General features: G+C 40.0%; 1 protein-coding gene across 1 annotated transcript in view; it reads right to left on the minus strand.

Annotated features, from left to right (window-relative positions):
• Positions 1 to 725: 725 nt before the first annotated feature.
• Positions 726 to 12,279, minus strand: part of Dhx29 (DExH-box helicase 29) — a 47,858-nt gene continuing 36,304 nt past the window's right edge. The window contains exons 18-27 of the mRNA XM_059276742.1: positions 12,190 to 12,278; positions 10,857 to 10,985; positions 10,701 to 10,776; positions 9,654 to 9,878; positions 7,523 to 7,659; positions 6,888 to 6,981; positions 5,125 to 5,427; positions 4,556 to 4,687; positions 3,058 to 3,154; positions 726 to 1,017 (exon numbers count right to left, since the gene is read on the minus strand). Of these exons, the coding sequence (XP_059132725.1) occupies positions 965 to 1,017; positions 3,058 to 3,154; positions 4,556 to 4,687; positions 5,125 to 5,427; positions 6,888 to 6,981; positions 7,523 to 7,659; positions 9,654 to 9,878; positions 10,701 to 10,776; positions 10,857 to 10,985; positions 12,190 to 12,278 (1,335 nt within the window). The 3' untranslated portion in view covers positions 726 to 964. The remainder of the gene's footprint in view (positions 1,018 to 3,057; positions 3,155 to 4,555; positions 4,688 to 5,124; positions 5,428 to 6,887; positions 6,982 to 7,522; positions 7,660 to 9,653; positions 9,879 to 10,700; positions 10,777 to 10,856; positions 10,986 to 12,189; position 12,279) is intronic.

Below are 12,279 nucleotides of genomic sequence, written 5' to 3' on the forward strand. Positions count from 1 at the left end.
GTCCTTTACTCATTCACCAATGAATGTTAAAACTAAACACCTATCGTAATACTCAAGTCATAGTGGTAGGTTCCTAGCATAATCATTGTTGATTCAAACCACTTCTGAGTGTGTTGTCTGTCTGTCATTCGCCGAATCCTTGCCTTCCTCACTACCCAAGCCCTGGTTCTCCTACGGTCGTGGTACTCCCGGTGGGCCAGTCCATGACAAATCATTTATTTATTTATTTTTGTATAAGATTTCTACATTTAATCTAAAAATAAATGTACTTGAAATTTGTTGGGAAATGAGAAAATCCCTCTAAGTAATGAAAATAGAGTTTCAAAGATCAGTGAGGGGGCTGGAGAGATGACTCAGCGGTTAAGAAAGAAAGCTGAGTAAGCCACGAGGAACAAGCCAGTAAGCAGCACCCCTCCATGGCTTCTGCATCAGCTCCTGCCTCCAGGTTCCTGTTCTGTTTGAGTTCCTGTCCTGACTTCCTTTTGTGATGGACTGTGGAAGTGTAAGTCAAATAAACCCTTTTCTCTCCAAGTTGCTTTTGGTTATGGTGTTTTCTCATAGCAACCGAAACCCTAACTAAGAAATAGGACAAAACTTAAATTGATTCTCCAAATGTCAAGGATTGCTACTGGATGGGACGGTCACGCAGGAAATCAAAGCAGTTAAATTTCAGATAGTAGACACTGACTGGCCTTGGCCTGTGACACAAAGATGCATAAAACATGAATGATACCAAAGAATTTATTGTAAATGTCATGGCAAATACACCAAACATCATCATCATTACAAAGGAGCTAGAAAAGTCCATGTTGAAAGTATGTGCTTTTTTCCCCATCATCTTCAAGTGAATGGCTAGTACCAACATTTCAGGTAATGAAATACTTCATGGATAGTCGATCTTCACATCATTTCAGGCCTGTATCTTTGTCTTCACTTTAAAAGCAGTTAACCATGGATCTCAGCATCAATTATTCTCTGTTTTTATCAATTCTGTAATGATCTGTAGAATCTTGTCATCTAGGAGAATGGAAAAATAAACCAAAATACCTATGAAAAAAATGTAACACTGGCGAATTTTCCAATGCACATATGTGTTAACAAGAGGAACACTTCGTTACAAGCCTGCCTTAAATTAGACTGCAAACCAACACTAGGAATGTACACTATGATAACAGAGATGTCCGGAAAAGTCAAAATTGTTGCTCTTCAAGGGTTATGTTAATGATTATTAAGGTTATCTTATGCCTGCTTTAAAAAGTTAACATTTTGTAAATAGAAATTAATATTTGAGTACTTATAGGCAAAGGCCCCAAATAATGAGATATGTGTTTTGTTTTGGTTTTTTTTTCCCTATTTTTTTTTTCTTTTTGAGTCAAGGTCTTGCTATTTTGGAACTCATGATCCCCCTGCCTCAACTTCCCCAGTGCTGGGATTACAGATGGGCATCACCAAGCCCACCCTGTTATTTCTATCACCAACTAGTTTTTTGGAAACTCCTTCAAGAAGTTCCTCATTTTTTTTTTCCACTGAGCTGAAATACACGGAAGGTTTTATTGAGTCTCCCTGTTTTGCAGTGTGACAGGATTTTTACCAAACAGGCAAGGGTGGCAATGATTTTAATCTCTCCAGGCTTGGACCAAGGAAACAAAAATCCTAAGAGGGAAGTGCTCCCAGAGAGGTGTCAATGGGGAAGTGACAAGCTATCTACTGACAAACAGAGAGGTGACATCATTTGCTAAGGTGGGTTTATTAACACCACTCTTGTTTACACAGCCCTGGAATTGTGACTTCCTGTGACTCTCATGGCCGGCCCTCTTAGAAGGCTGTTGCTGCAGGGTGGCAAGACTGACACTCTACATTTATATGAGGTCCCAGGGTTCCTGGTCACAGTGGCTGTCATGAGACTTTTGACCTGGGCCTGTGGCCTGCCTCTCAGGTGCTCGGAGCTAGAGTGGTAGGAAAGAAAGAAAGAAAGGATGAAGTACAAGTGGAGGGAGAGGAGGGAGGCTACTTGCTGGAAGTGGAACAATGTGTATCTAAAGGACCATTAATGTACAGAAGAGTAGAGGAAACAAGAAAGCACAAGGGTAACTTCTTCAAGAGTATGAGTCGCTGTCACAGCTTTGCTTCACAGTGAAGCCACAAAGAAAGTCCCTAATGTATCACCCTCCTTCCCAATAAGCACTGAACACAGAGATAATTCTTAGCACTATTAAAGCAGAAAGGCCAAACTTCAGTGCTTACGATGCAATGCCATGGGAAGACTAGGGCACCAACTAGAAATACTAGTTCTAAAACTTGACTCTAACCAAGAGAAGACCACTGGCTTACAGAAACCACAGATATAAGGAACATGTTAAATCAAAGCCTGAGGATGCAACCAATATAATCCTAAGTCTGGGACATCCTAGGGTTTATTCCAATAACTGCATTTAAAAAGGCCAATGGTAGGAGAGGGGAAGTGTCAACAGAAATAAAACCCATCACAAGTCTCTGCAGAGGCATCAGTACACCCGGGACAGGGCACTGAGCCTTGTACTATTTTTACAGTTGTTAAGAGGAGACGACGGATATTTGTCAAGTTAGGGGAGTACTGTACCATGCCACCTACAAACCAAGTGTTTATTTCAGGCTTCTGTTAAAGGTTAATGCATTTACTTATACCAACTCCTTATGGTGTACGTGTGAGAAATGCACTGGCAGAGAAAACAGCTATGATAAACCAATGAATAGCAAAATTTATTTTTCTCTGTGAAATGGACAGTTTAGAAGTAAAGTTAAAGAGACCAGCAGTACAGATTTTAAGAGAATAAGCTGTATGAGATGAACAGAATTTAGCACAAGTAGATTTTATTGAAATAAAATGTTGTTAATAATTACATCAAAATTATGGCTTCAGTATGTGTGCTACAGGGTATTCCAGTGTTAAATCACAATTTCTAGAATCAATCTCTCAGATTTTTATTGTTTTTAAAATATATTATTATGTATTATCTATCATCTATCTATACACAAATATATTATCTTCTTTTACCTGTATCATAATAAAATACTTACTTTCAAGGGACATCTTTGGATTTTCAAGTTTTTTTCTTAAAACAGAATCAATGAGAATTCTCAGCTGCTTAAAAATAACAGCTATCTTTACTGGGGCCTGTTGAGAGAGATGTCACATTGGACAAAGTTAGCCAGAGTCATTGGCATGTGTTTAGGTAAGTCAATCTAAGCATATGCACCCCAGGATTTACCATAAAACACAAGGAGGAAAGCATGCACAAATTACCCAAGCTGCCCTGGGAGCTCAGCTGCACAGGCCTCTTGTTGGCCTGGTCTGCTATCTCCTGCCACACTAAAGCAACTTATTCCAAGAATTCTTTGTTTTTCTTTATGTAAGACTCTAAAACTAAAATGTTTGGGGGTTCTGGGGGTAGTGGAGAACGGTTTGAAACAGGGTCTTACTATGTATCCCTGGCTGGCCAGAGTTCATTATGTAGACCAGCCTGGTCTCGAACTCAGAGATCTTTCTGCCTCTGCCTCTCTGCCTCCTGAGTGCTGGAATTGAAGGTGTAAGCTACCACACCTGCTCGGAGGAAAAATTTATAACAGTTGTATTGAGGTATAATTTATAAATCATAAGAATGTACTCATTTTAAGTGCTTAATTTCAATGATTTTTGGTAAATCTGTAGGGTTTTTTTTTTTTAACCAATATCAGTACAATCAATTTTTAGAGCATCTCTTCCACTCCAACTTCTGTGTATGAACCAAATATATATTTTTTTAAATGCACAATTCGCTCCTTTGGCTCTAGACACACAGCTATAATTAACAGGATGTGTGAGAGTTGCTTTACGTCTGTCAATATTAATGGGGTTACAGAGGGGGGTAAAAGCTTACCTCCACAAATAAGCATAGGTTGGCTTACTTTATCCAGAGAAGAACTTTCCATGTGTTAAAACTGTGAGTCGGCCGGGCGGTGGTGGCGCACGCCTTTAATACCAGCACTCGGGAGGCAGAGGCAGGTGGATCTTTGTGAGTTCGAGGCCAGCCTGGTCTACAGAGAGAGATCCAGGAAAGGCGCAAAGCTACACAGAGAAACCCTGTCTCAAAAAAATAAAACAAAAACAAAAACAAAAAACAAAACTGTGAGTCTGTTTGGTTTTTGTATGGAAAGGCCAAATTGTAGTAGAATAAGCCTGAGTTTGGGGAATCAACTACTAACCAGCCCACGGACTCTAGGAAGGTTAATTTCTCCCTGTGTCTTCACTGTCACAAAATGAAGCTATCTTTTGGGAGAATCCATATAAAATTGGTGTCAATATACCTTGCATGCGGCAATTATAATGATTATCAATAAATATGTTCAGTGATAGTAACATGATTTTTCAGAGCTAACAGATTTAAAACCACATTTAAGATAAGATGAAGTTTTCTACTGTAAACCACACAGGAAGCGATCCCGCAAACTTTAATGAAAACTTTAAAATTGACCTCAATGAGACTGAATGGGGGACTGTTTTCATGTGATGAGTAAGGAAGGCATCTGGACGGCATACCTGAAAGTAGATCCAGCCGTCGACAGAAAGCAGCCGCTCCCGGTGCTGGACTTCTATGTCGCCTCCAAAAAGCAAAACTGGAAAAGGGGTGATGAGGGTGGTTTCCCTCAGATAGACTCTGGCATACCTCACCTACAAAAGACAAAAGGGGACAACTTCACCGTCGAAATAGAAAAATCGTATATATATATATATATATATATATATATATATATATATATATATATATATATGACCATATTCCTCTACACAACATCTTTTTCTTTCTGAGACAATCACTTTTACTGAAACACTCTGGGAATAGACAGATTATTAAACAATGTCCACTTGTTATACATGTCTGTAGAAAGGGTGAGAGCCAGGGGAGAAATCTGACTCTCTTATTTACTGAGAGAGAAATATTTTGGGTTTTTTGTTTGTTTGGTTTTTTTCCTTGATAAACTGCATCTGGATTTCAAATGTGAACAAAGTACTAGTTCTGCTTGAGAAGACAGACCCCACCAGGACATGTGAACTTGTTGTGAGGGAGTCCAGAACTGCACACCGGGGTTGGAGAATGAGTACTTTACCTTCTCCTGGTACAAGAGCCACCCGTAAGTCTGTAAATCCCGGTTTACTGAGGACGGGTGGACTTGGGCTTTGCCTTGGGCTGTCTCCACCATGCAAGCCAGTTTTTCTGTAACGTCCACGGACTTTGTATACATGATCTTCCCCACACTGTCATACAGTCCAGCAGTCAGCACAGCTTTAAGAAGGGCAATATCTTGAAAGGAGAGCGTCTGCCAGGCTTGCTTTCCTTCCCGGCTGGTAGAAGTTGTAGGAGCTGAAAATCCTGCCGCCTTAACCAACTTTATTAGCTCCTGCTTCACATCCTGGAATTATGATAAATGAGACATAATCATAATTGATTAGAGAAGTTGCCAAACAACTGTGAATGCATAGTACTGTTTCCTATAAAAATAGGATACCAAAGCATCATTTGATTGACTACGGCCAGAAGCTTGAGTGGAGAGCAAAGATTCTTGGAGGTGAAGGACTAAAAGTCAGCTGTTCTTTGATGTCATAAAATATAAGTCTCTGAGAGCAACAAACATGGGTCTGACCACATTTGCACTCACATTGACTTAAATACAACCCTCCTTTAAAATTTATTTTGATTTGTTTTCAGTCGGGGGGATAACATTAGGAAGAATTACAGGGGAATCTTGATAGTCAATAACAAGCACCACCTTTACTTGTCTCTAGAAATTTCTTCCTAAAGAATTTGGACAAAAGTTTACTGATGGCAACTTCATCACTTAAAAAAACTGCAGCTTAAAATACTTTGCTCCTTTAAGAGTGCCAATCAGCAGAGCATCCGGCAAGGGCGGGGCTTTCCCAAGCACAGGCTAAGGGAGCCACAGGGGGCATTTACACTGGGATGTCCTTTAGGTTTGGTCTAGAGCTTAGCCTGACTCCCGGGGAGGAAAGGCAGCTGCTGTAAGCACAGAGCTGGCAGAGATCCGGACCCCTGAAGGTCAGGGTGTGAAGACGAGGCTAGGAGAAGGAAGGGTGTGGGAGGCCATCTGGAGGCTGGGGACAGTTAAAGACAGAAAAGGAGAAAGGAGTAATTTGAAGATAGCCACCTGTGGGCCAGCTAACTGGGATGTCCACATACTGAATCTCAGCCAGCTCAGAAGTGGCTACTTCCAGAATTCAAGAAACCCTACAGGACAATTTAACTGATTTCTTAAAAATCACAAATAGGGGAAAAAGTTGATTAACTATAAATCAAGAGACTTAGGGGACATATCAACCAAATGTAATGAGTAAATCTTGTATGGATCATGATTTGAAGTAGCTATGACAAAATTATGAGATGACTAGGGATATTTAAATACTGTAATTTGATGATATTATGGTTTGTTCATCTGTTTTAAAGGTGTGATGTCAAAGAAAAAAATGAGTTCTAATAATCTAGTATCTATACTTACCTAAAAAGTAGTCTCCAGAGCAGACAGTAAAGTAAGGGGACTATAAACACAACAATACTGGCCACATGTTGCTAACTAATGGATGTGAGGAAAATGGGAGAACTGGAGTTCATGGTCCTATTCCATTTACTTTTTTACATTTCCGAAATTTTCCATGATTAAGCAAAATAATAATTGAGTACCAGAGTCGGCAAGAACTGTAGATAATACCCTTTGTGTCATTTATTTAAAAAACCAAAGAATTAAAAAATTAACTATTCTATTCCCAAGCTAGTGTTATTTCTATGAAACCATGCTGTCTCTTTATGAAAACCATTTCCTGAACACATTATGACTCTAAGAGCAGGATTAAGAATTACCTCTAGTGTCAACAGTGAGGTTCTATTGAGAAAATTCCTCTGGCAGTATGTGATTTCAGAACGGTAGCCGCCTTCTTGCTGCGCTTTCTTCCACCTAGATAAAAGTGTCAATGGAAAAAGGCCACCATGACTCCTTCCAAGCTCTTTTTCAGAGCTTACCACAAGTAAGGTTTAATAAAATCATGATCCGTTAAGAAAAAGGGGTCTTGTTTACTGTAGCAGGTACATTTATATGTGATATTCAATTGCAGTACTTTTAAGTATGACAGAAATTATTAACTTGATTCAAATTTGAGAAATAAACATACATAATAACAATAACTATGTTGTTCTTCTCTGTTTTTGGTTTTTCGAGACAGAGTTCTTTGGCTGTCCTGGAACTCACTCTGTGAACTCAGAGATCCACCTGCCTCTGCCTCCCGAGTGCTGGGATTAAAGGTGTGGGCCACCATGGCCCATTAAGCATGCTGTTCTTAAATGAGTCTCTAATATAAATGTATCTTGACAGATTAAAAACATGAAGAACAAATTTAACTGTTGAAAGCATACTTTTAACGACAAAGATACATTTTTTTTAAAAAGGTCGAGCATCTCCAACCTCTGGCTTATTGATAGCAACCAGGTTCTTTCTTTACCCTAGATAGGCGTTGTAGATGGTGAGGTGGTCTGAATCAGCCACAGCCAAAGATGACTTTGCAAGGTCTGCTTCGTCCTTCCGACCAATTGGTGTGGTAAAAGGAGACTTCTCCGTCATAACTGCTGCTAGTGTTGCCTGCCCATAAATAGAATTGATCAATAAAGAGGTTGTTAAAAAATAAATCATAAAACAGTCACAATCAAGTTATCCATCTCCTATTTTCAATGCATTTAATATTGCTAACTTACCATTTCATAACTTCAGCTTAGTTGCTTTCATGGAACTCAGAAAACCTGTTTCTTTATCCTTAGACCATCTCTGTGATTTAAAGAAGTATCAGAATCAAGGGGAAAACTGAAAATGTGTCCAAGGGATTGTAGTCTGCCATTTAGTTAATGGCAATCTCAAAACTATAGTTTAGGACTTAGACTTCTACACTGCTAGTTTTCATTGGCTACAATGCCTTTCACATGTAAGGTGGGGCCCTTTCACCATCTAGAGACACAGATAAAAGATGTCATCACTAAGGAAGAGGGCCTTCACCAAATGCTGATTGTGTGGTGCCTACATGTTGGATTTTTCAGCTGCTATAATGTGAGAATAAATCATGGTTGGTTATTAATGAAAAAAGACAACAACCAAGTTTTGACTGGTGTTATGGCACAGTGGTAGGCTCAATACCTACCTAGCAAGCATGACACATTATTTTAAAAATGTGTAAGGGGGACTATACAACCATCTACTTGTTGCAAGTTCTCAGACAAACTATAATAGCAAATGGTGCTTTCTGAACTTAGCAAGTTCTAGGAACCACCTGACTCCCTCCCAGAACCCCCAGTTCCTGCTCTGTTATCATTGCACTGGGAACTGAACCCACCACCTCATAAAAGCTCAGCAAGCTTTGTGTCTCTGAGCCACACTCTAGCCCCACATTTACTTCTAATACTAGAGAAAAGGAGGCCAGAGTAAGGAACCCCATTTTCTCTGTTTGGAACAGCCTTGATTTGTGCTCAGTCACCACTTGATGAAGAAGGCACCATAAGACCACATGCCCAGAGATTCAGACAGATAGACAGGGCTTATTTCTGAAATAGAGAAAATAGATCCTAAGAATTACTAGCTTAGAAAAAGAATTCAGATAAAGGAAGTTTTCCATTCTATTAAAGTCTATGGTGTCAACAACTTCCTATAAATTATTACTTATTCAATTAAGAAAATGTTTCAGGTTGGCTACTCAGTAGCAACACTCACATAATGGTGTTTTTCTTGTCTTTCTTTTTATTTTTTTATTTTATTTTATTTTTGAGAGACCAGGCTGGCCTTGAACTCATAGAGATCTGCCTGCCTCTGCCTCCTGAGTGTTATGACCGGCTATAATATTTTTCTCTATGTAAGTAAATGGAGAAGTAGATTTTTTAAGTATATTATTATAAAAGGTTAAATATATTTAAAAATTCTCATCAGGTATTCAGGCCACCTAGGTTTTTTTTTTTTTTTTTTTCCGAGACAGAGTTTCTCTGTGTAGCTTTGTGCCTTTCCTGGAACTCACTTGGTAGCCCAAGCTGGCCTCGAACTCACAGAGATCCGCCTGGCTCTGCCTCCCGAGTGCTGGGATTAAAGGCGTGCGCCACCACCGCCCGGCCCGCCACCTAGGTTTTAATGATAGCAAACCCATTGCATTTTGTTAAAAAATTAAAGTTTAAGTGGCTCAGTGGTTAAGAGCATTAACTGCTCTTCAGAGGACCCTGGTTCAATTCCCAGCACCCACATGGTAGCTCACAACTGTCTGTCTGCTCCAAGGGATCCAACACCCTCACACAGACAAAACACCAATGCACATAAAATAAAGTAAATTTAAAAAAATGGAAAGTTTAAGGTGGGTAGTTGTGGCATTTGCCTTTAATCTCATCACTCAGGAGGCAGAGGCAAGTGGATCTCTGTGATTTCGAGGCCAGCTTGATCTACAGATTGAGTTCCAGGACAGCCAAGCTTACACAGAAAAACCCTGTCTTAAAGGGGGTGGGGGGCGGGTGAGAAAGAAATTAACATTTAAACTTGTTTCCAACTCTTAATAATAATATCCCAACCAAATGGCAGGTGAAGTGAATTAGTGGCAGTATTTTACTTACCACTGGGTCGAGACAGCCAAATATGGCTCCAAAAATGAGCATCTTGCCAATTTTGACATTGACAGGCAAAGCAGCCAGGTGCTGGCCCAGCGGAGTCAGCCTGGGTTCACTTAGTTCACAGGCTCCAATTTTCCGGAGTAAGTTCATTGCATTGCTGATTACTTGAAGCTGAGGAGGGTCTAAGGCTTTGGAGAGGAAGTCTTCAGGAGAGCCAAGATCACACTTCTGCAGCGGGAAAGAGACCAGAGGGCATCAGTGCCACCAGGAGGTAACACTGGAAATAAGGTCCAAACTCATCAAAACCTTGAGCAAAGAGGGTAAATGGGTAAGGCTATCTATCCTAGGCAGTGAGCGTGAGGGTGGGATCTCCCAGTCTGTATAGTTTAGTTCTTCAGTACTGATTTTTATTGTTAGAAATCTCAGAATCAAGAGTAACTTTCAGACTAGTGGTCTCTCAGTCTGAAATTTTGAGTTAGGTGAATCTTCGTTTAGGGGAGCTGTCCTGGGCACAGCCAGATGTTCAGCAGCAGCCTCATCTCTATACACTACATACCAGCATAGCCCCTGCTCAGTTAGGACAGTCAAAAACACCTTCAGACAATGCCACAAGTCCCTTGGCAGGCAATACTGCCCCCATGAGACTGCTGTACTAGGTTATGAGGCTGTTTGAATTACTTATACCTAGAGTAGTAGTTCTCACCCTTCCTAATGCTGAGACCCTTTAATACACTTCCTCATGTGGTGACCCCCCCACCCCCAACCATAAAACTGTTTCCATTGCTACTTCAAAACTGTAATTTTGCTACTGTTTTGAATTGTAATGTAAATATCTGTGTTTTCCAATAGTCTTAGGTGACCCCAGTAAAAGGGTCATTCGATTCCTAAAGGGGTCACGACCCACAGGCTGAGAACCACTGTCATATAGACTCTACATCAAAATCAAAGCACAGTGTAGATATTAAACATACAATACTTGAAAAATGTAAAGCAAATGAATGTTAAGAACACTTAAGTCATAATAAAGAGTGAGGAACAAAAACCTCATACCATAACGTGAAGACATAGTTCCTCCAGAGGCACACGCAAGATTTCAGGTACAGAATAGTCCAGGAAACCTTCAAATCTAAAGACAGGAACAGATCATGAGGAATGCCAGCCAGCGCTGATCCGTGTGCTGAGAATGTCCCCCATGGGCCGGCTTACCTTTCTCTCGTGTACAGCCGAAAACAGAAGCCGTCTCGGACCCGCCCAGCTCTGCCCTGTCGCTGCAGAGCACTAGCTTTACTGACAAAGGTCTCCACCAAGGAACTCATCTGACTGCTTTCATGGTACCTAAAGACACGTTTTAGGAGACAGTATGTGGATAACTGACTTCCAGCAAAACCAGAGAAAGCTGGAAACACCATCAAACTCATTATTATTGTGAACAAACATTTCTTTTTTAGGGGGTGGGGGGGTTTGACACAGAGTCTCTCTGTGTAGCTCTGGCTGTCCTGGAAATCACTATGTAGACTAGGTGGCCCCGAACTCATAGAAATCCACCTGCCTATTATTCCCGAGACTTGGGATTAAAGGTGTACACTACCATGTGTGGCTGACAAACATTTTTTAAGTCATATTTCTTGATTAAATATTTTAGCAAAATGCTTATCTATACTGCCAAATGAAAACCTTTGCTACAAAAGAAATGATTTGCTCAATTCATCTTTCCTCAAATTGATCTGACCGAGGGACCTCTTCATTTCAGTTAATACCTACTAATCACACGAGGAAGGTGGTGCAAACTGCCAACATTAAAGATAAAGCACTGCTCCCAAGACAGTCTAAACCCAGGACATGTTTCCTCTAAAGACACATGGCTTGTTTTAGAACTGATTTTCTATTACATAGCCATCTTTTTCAAACCCTGCTGCAGTTTTCTGATACTGGGGACTGTATACAGACTACAATGAACTAACGGTGGCCTTCACTGTTTGTGCAGCACATGCTAACGCACACACTACTCGGAGAGTAGTACCAATTTGTGGAGGTTCGTTCAATTAAGACATCTGTAATGTTCGGGTTGAGATATACGGCATTTGCAATTGTGAACTCATTTTCTTCCTTAGCACACAGGAGCTGATGATTAGGAGGACTGTTTGACTCAGATTGCAGATCTGTGTCCAATTCTTCAAAGTCCATGCTTCTATCGCAACCCCATAAATAATGCTATGTTAAACACTTTATTTGATAAGCAATATATATATATATATATATATATATATATATATATACATACATATAAATGTATGCTGTGAAATTCTGTCCAGATAGCACTTGTAAGTGGTGGTACACTGGCATTATTTTTGGTAAAATCCAAGGTATGAAATTCAGAAATTTATTCTCTGATATTTTAAATTTACCTACATTTTTACAAAGGCTTTTTGCTTTGGGAAGAATTATAACCTCTAGGATCTGGATTTCCCTAACGTGATTCTGCAATTTCTCCAAAAAAACTCAACGTTACAAATTCCCACTGTGAGAAAGTTAAACTTACTTATTTTCTTTTGTTCTTCCAGTATCAATGACAAACACAACATCAGGAATAGTGATTCCCGTCTCTGCAATATTTGTTGCTAAAACAATC

The sequence above is a fragment of the Peromyscus eremicus genome, chromosome 11, assembly GCF_949786415.1.
Source record: "Peromyscus eremicus chromosome 11, PerEre_H2_v1, whole genome shotgun sequence".
NCBI lineage: Eukaryota > Metazoa > Chordata > Mammalia > Rodentia > Cricetidae > Peromyscus > Peromyscus eremicus.